This window comes from Volvox carteri, assembly GCF_000143455.1.
Source record: "Volvox carteri f. nagariensis unplaced genomic scaffold VOLCAscaffold_25, whole genome shotgun sequence".
Lineage (NCBI taxonomy): Eukaryota > Viridiplantae > Chlorophyta > Chlorophyceae > Chlamydomonadales > Volvocaceae > Volvox > Volvox carteri.
This window is the reverse complement of record NW_003307568.1, coordinates 1,028,246-1,034,245: the sequence shown is the minus strand read 5'-3', so window position 1 is coordinate 1,034,245 and position 6,000 is coordinate 1,028,246. Positions and strand designations below refer to the sequence as shown.

General features: G+C 53.2%; 2 protein-coding genes across 2 annotated transcripts; one reads left to right on the top strand and one right to left on the bottom strand.

Moving 5' to 3' along the window:
- Positions 1-126: 126 nt before the first annotated feature.
- On the bottom strand, positions 127-1,899 carry VOLCADRAFT_92319 (uncharacterized protein; the record flags this gene model as incomplete). Its single annotated transcript, XM_002951662.1, has 5 exons — positions 127-153; positions 331-504; positions 773-892; positions 1,457-1,545; positions 1,836-1,899. 5 exons carry the CDS (start codon positions 1,897-1,899, stop codon positions 127-129), a joined length of 474 nt encoding a protein of 157 aa, XP_002951708.1.
- A 1,403-nt stretch (positions 1,900-3,302) lies between these two features.
- VOLCADRAFT_92318 (uncharacterized protein) lies at positions 3,303-3,859 on the top strand (the record flags this gene model as incomplete). The annotated part of the gene is made up of 2 exons (XM_002951754.1): positions 3,303-3,391; positions 3,646-3,859. 2 exons carry the CDS (start codon positions 3,303-3,305, stop codon positions 3,857-3,859), a joined length of 303 nt encoding a protein of 100 aa, XP_002951800.1.
- Between the last annotated feature and the right edge of the window lie 2,141 nt (positions 3,860-6,000).

Here is a 6,000-nt window from a genome sequence, read left to right as displayed (position 1 = left end):
GCAATGCCTAGCGGGCGGGTAGTGGTGCCATGTGGCACATATCTCTTAACTGTAAGCAGTTGGCCATATCCAGGATACGCTGCACGACTGGATCAACAGCCCAATGTGACGCCAACAAAAATCAATTCAAATCGGGCTAGGCCGAGGGCTAGGCTGAGGGCTGGGGCGGGGGCTGGAGTGGGGGCTAGGGGGGGGACTAGGGCGGGAACTGGGACGGGGCCTGGGGCTGTCGCCATGATGTCCGCCGCCACGATGTATGCGGATGCACTGCGACGCGGTCCAGGTGGGTCCACATTTCACTTGCCAGGTGGAACGAGGTTCCAACCTCACATCCGGGACCACCACTCCGGGCCCCAGGCACACCATGCGCCGCCACTCAGGATCTCCCAGGTCGGAGATGGAGGCCGCACGCTCCGCACCGGGGTTCCAAAGTACGGCATCAGGGAAGCCCTGTTTGTGTACCTCGTAGGTTCGACCTCCACCCGGAGCCCCGGAGTCGTGGATCTGATGGTAATTAGTTTTCAAACGGTGAAGAGAAGTCCGAGTGGGAAGAGGAGAATGGAGGGAAGGGAAGGGCTTGTGATGCATACGGTGCTGAACCTCCGCCCATCATTGCAGCTCTTTCCACGGGGTTCCCTCTCCGAATGGAGGCGGCGGGGTGGGGTAGCTGTGCGCAGATGCTGATCAGTACGACGACGGGGTGCAAGATGATGCGTACAGCATTACATCCCCCACCCTACGCACACTCCCACAACCCCACCCTGGAGCGCACCTTGATTACGTCCGGTGCCTTTATGTAGGCGCGGTCCACCTCTCCCGCGAACACCACCTCGGCCGCCTCCTCGCGCTTCTTGCTCCACCACTTATCAGTGCCGTCATAGTAAGTCAGGCCCTTCGTTGAGAGACGGAGTTGGGAGGCAGAGCGAAGTATGCACACAGGGGGTAAGGCAGCGGCGGCGGCGGCACCACTTGACGAGGGGAAAGACCAAGTTCTTGAGTAGCACTGTTAGCACAACTGCTGCTACGGATAGCCACGCCGCCAGGCTGGCAGGTCGATAGGACTGCCCAGTAACTGGAACGTCCTGGGCAGCAAGCATTTGCAGCCGCCGATTCAAACCACGGACGGGGGGAGGGGGTTTCCTTCCGTGCAGTCTTCCTTTGGCTCCACCTGGATTTGCGCCCACAACCTAGCCAAGCCTCAATTTGCTATTACTCTGGCCTGCTTAGCATGGACAAAGAAACACGAGGGTGGACAGACCTGCTCTGACAGCGGTCAAGCCGTCAAGGTGGCAGTCGAGCTGTCGAGCTGTCGAACTGCAAACCGAATGCAAACCAGACTGCCTTGTACCAGTCCAACACCTTCGAGCACCTTCACATCCCAGCACCATCGCCACTGCTGTCACCACCAACACCACCAACGCCACGGCTTCCCCCCCATGGCACTACCCCACCGCACCTGCAGCCCCTCCACCTTCACGTTGCTGATGTCACTGACGGCGAAGTAAGTGTGAAGTGCGGCCGTGAACCGCATGTATTTAAAACACTCTTAGGAGTGCGCAAGCGGGCCATTCCATAGGGGCATAAGGAGTGAAGACTCAGGAGGAAGAGAAACGCGGCACCTGACAAGACTTGAACGTGCGACCTCTCGGATACCGGGAAAGGGCCGGGGTCGGACGCTGGAGTTAGAGTCCGGGTGCATGTTCGAATTCGGGTGCATGTTCGAGTTTAGGATTGGGGGCCCAGAAAGTGGGAAGGGCGGTTCCTCCTACACGATCTGGCCCGGCCTGGCTTTTGTTGCGCAAGGGTGAGGACGTACGGCCCTCCGGCAGCCTTACCAAAGTGGGTGACCGAAAAGTGCTGCTCCAGGTGGTCATCACGCAGCTCGATGCGACAGGACATCTTTAAGTCCAACGGGTAGATTAACGGCTCCGTACTATCTTGCTCCCACTCCTACAAATACGTGTGAGGTGTAGTTACTGCGGCATGGATTCTCGTTGGAAAAATGGTGCTCCATTTAGAACTTCAGATGTGCTCCATTTAGAACTTGAGACGTGCTGACTGGGATAACAAAAGGTTTGAAACGGCATCGCGGTGATGGAACGCGGTGAAATCTGCCTGGGCTCACCAGAGTGACGGAGCAGTCGCTCTTCTCCACGACGGATGAGAGCCAGTGCCGTGCAAATCCATGTTTCAGTGACGACAGGTCAGGGAGTCCAATGTGGGTGACCTGAGAGAAGGAGATAGGCACGCCGCCACGTGTTGGCTTATGTCGATGGAAGACCGCGTTTTTGCTGAGGAAAAGGTAGTCCTGTGGGTGACATAGGGATGGCGTCCGCTAATCGAATGGACCAGTTCGCAGGCCGGGAAGGCGTTGCGCCAGTTCGCGACTTGCGCAACAGATTGCTTGTGTGGATCAGGTAGGATCAACGATTTCCTTACTTGGTTCTCCTCGTTGCGCCAAGTCAAAAGCTGTGCCCCGTAAGCTGAAACTTCCGCCGTTTGGCCCTGCGACAAGATTAAGACCGATTAAGATCGAAAGCCGCACCGAAAGCCGCATCAACAGTTATCAGGTATTCATCAAATAATCATACCCCCGGTGTTTTCAAGGTGATTGTTCTCAGCTCTTCCATGTTGTGCAGCGTTACACGCACGCAGCTGCACTGCCAAAACAGCAATCCCAAGTACTTCGGCACGCAAATAAGTAAGTTTATAGGGACTCGTGTTAGGTCTTGTCGTAACATTGAAGCTAGCAGAGCTATGACTCATGTGTACGGCGTGTAATGTTGATGATCGCTAGCTTGACTACATGAGCAAAGCAAATTATTTACGTTGTAAGCCTTAGTTGAGTTTGGAAATCCCGATTCTCTTGGCTTACGCCAGTTTCTCGGCAGGTAAAACGCTTCCCAAGCGGTCTGTGGCCGGTTTTATTCTTGTACAGTAAGGTCAAGCTAGTACGTATTCGTATCTGCTCCGAAAGAATTACATTTATATGGCGCGGGCATTATGGCTGGTTGCAAAACAAATTGCGGGTGCGAGGCGAAGTGCACTCTTGCGTACGGCTAGCAACTTGCAAGGTTGCAAGTCGCAAGTGGCAAGGAAATCGCAAAATCTCGCCCATCTGTAAATGTAGGGCGTAAACATTGCACATTTGTGACTTCCGTGTCTGCCGGCTATGGCCGATAGCAAGCTTGCGGCCTATGTGGCTTCGTCTGTCAGAGCAATGCAATGTAGCTGTTCATACGCACAAGCTGGGTTCTGAGCCGTCCATTTGGGTTTGCTTGTGGCTGTCTAGGTGACTTGCAATGTATGGTCTGGGTGGGAGTCTTGTTTGCCCTCATCGTATTAAGGTGGCCCGCTGGCTCTTTGTAAGTCTAAAGCCCACTGTAACACGGTGAGGGGCTAGGTGTGGAGCTTCAATCAAACCGTTTCAAACTTTGAGTTTAAAATTTGGAGACAACCCGCCAAAGCCACCCCCAAAAAATACCTCCTCCTCCTGACTAGCACACTACGAACATCTCTTTGGCTCATCTTTCACTGTGAGTAGGTCTGCAGGTTTACCTATCCTTTCCTGCAGGCCATTGAATGGAATCAGAGCAACAAGCCCAATCTTCAACATGCCATGTTTGTTTCTGCTGCTGCACTCAGGCACCCCTTGGACATGGTGAAGCAGGCATTCGAATTCCCAACACAGCTGCAGCAGGTCTGGGTGTCCCCGCTGATGCAACTACAGGCGCCACCACTGCAGGACATCAGGCCAGAGTGGATGTTGCAGCCCTGGGTCTCAGATGTGGGTGGTGGAGACTGCAACAGCCATGATGACAGCAAAGGCCGCCTCAAAGCGCAGACGTTCTCTGCCTGATGCTGTCTTGACTGAAGCGGATCTCCCCTTCATGGAAATAAAGGCGAAGGGGAAGGGGGGCAAGAAACGACGGCGGTAATGGATGCACGTTGATTTTGGGACGAATGCATATGTAATGTGATGGGCAGCTGCATGGTCTTCTTTTGTAGAGACGGCTTTGCTCAGGGCTGAAGGCACGTTCATATCACGTGGTGGACAGGGTCTTGAGACGGCTTGGTTTATAAGCAAATCCGTATCAAGACACTGTCCATCACGTGATAAGAACACGCCTTCCTAGTTAGGATTGGAGGCGCGTCCACATGACGCGATGGACAGGGGTTTATATTATGAAAAGGCTCAATTTTGGGCTGAAAGGGGCACTCATATCACGTGACATATATGTTTCATATTATGGAACCGGCTTCATTTTGGACTGAAGGGGCCTTCAGACCACGTGATGTACACGGTTCTTTTTATGGCCTTCATATCACGTGATGGACATGGGCTCGTTTTATGGAGACTGCTTCATTTTGGAATGAAGGGCATCCAAACCATAGGGAGCGTTCATTCTGAGTTCCCTTCATTCTGTAATGATGGGGTCTTCATTTCAAAATGATCCTTGGCCCTGGAATGAAGAGTCAAATGAAGGGATGAAATGAATGTGAATCGAATCAGGAATGAAGGCTCCTGGTTCCCAGAGTGTTGGAAGACTCCTGCAAATGTGTTTGCTTAGGCACTGCTGCCCCACCAACTACCACTACATGGCAAGGCACATAGATTGTGGAAGCACAACAGTGCCTCGTCCAGCAGTTATATGAGTATTTGGTGGAAGGTGGCTTTCATCACCATTACTGGCCTTGCCACTGCTGACTTTGCAGGTGCCTTTAGATGGCCTCACCCACTCACTCAGCCACTAGTGACTGAGTACTCACTCACTCACTCACTCTCTATCTATTTTTATCCAATTACTTTTGTTCTGCTCGTGCTCCTTAGAAGTAACTCTGCTAGCAGGACCCCAATCAACATAATATAACTTATTTTTTGAACAATTCCCGGATTTCCGGCAGTAGTTAAGCAGCCCCTCACTAAAACAAGTCAACGACGCGTCGTTGAGGAGGGCGTGCCCTGGATGCAAAAGACTGGGACTTGAATCCAGGACCGAGATCTTGGGCCAGCCTATTGTGTCTGTTGGTGTGTACGGATATTCAAGGCATCGCCGGAGGAATGCAACTGTCAACATAGCTTCCAAAGAGCCCAGCAAAAGGAGCATGTTATCGCTCTGTACGTTTGTGAAGAAGGTGTGCTGCACGCTGGACTGTAGCCAAGGTAGCCGTCTGGATGTATGGCAATTGATGCCACGTATAATCCTGTTCAGGCTATTGTATCGCAGAAGTGTTACGAGAAGTGATGTATCCATATGATGACAACGGCACTAAGGGAGCGTCTGACTGTCTTGCCAGAGGAGTACCCATCAGATGGGAAGGATGGCTGTGGGATCGTCAAGTTGGGATGATACATCACGAACTCAATGGTGATGGCATACTGTGGCGGCAGGCTGTGCAGAATGGCGTGGTGCATTGCACTCGTCCCCCTGGCCACTGGCCGTGATTATATTGCTGCGAAGCTGCTCTGCCCATCACGCATGCTCAGCTGCTTCTGCGGCTCCAAAAGGCTCAGCTGGGCCTGTGATGCAGAACAGAACCGCATGGCGGCGAGAGTAGTCTGACAATTCCTGAGCAACTGCTTTACAGGGGGGGGTAAGGCAGCGGCGGCGGCAGCAACACTTTAGGAGGGGAAAGACCAAGTTGTTGAGTAGCACTGTTAGCACAACTGCTGCTACGGATAGCCAAGCCGCCAGGCTGGCAGGTCGATAGGACTGCCCAGTAACTGGAACATCCTGGGCAGCAAGCATTTGCAGCCGCCGATTCAAACCACGGACGGGGGGGAGGGGTTTCTTTCCGTGCATACTTCCTTTGGCTCCACCTGGATTTGCGCCCACAACCTAGCCAAGCCTCAATTTGCTATTACTCTGGCCTGCTTAGCATGGACAAAGAAACAGAGGCTGGACAGAACTGTTCTGACAGCCGTCAAGCCATCAAGGTGGCAGTCGAGCTGTCGAACTGTCCTGCAAACCGAATGCAAACCAGACTGCCTTGTACCAG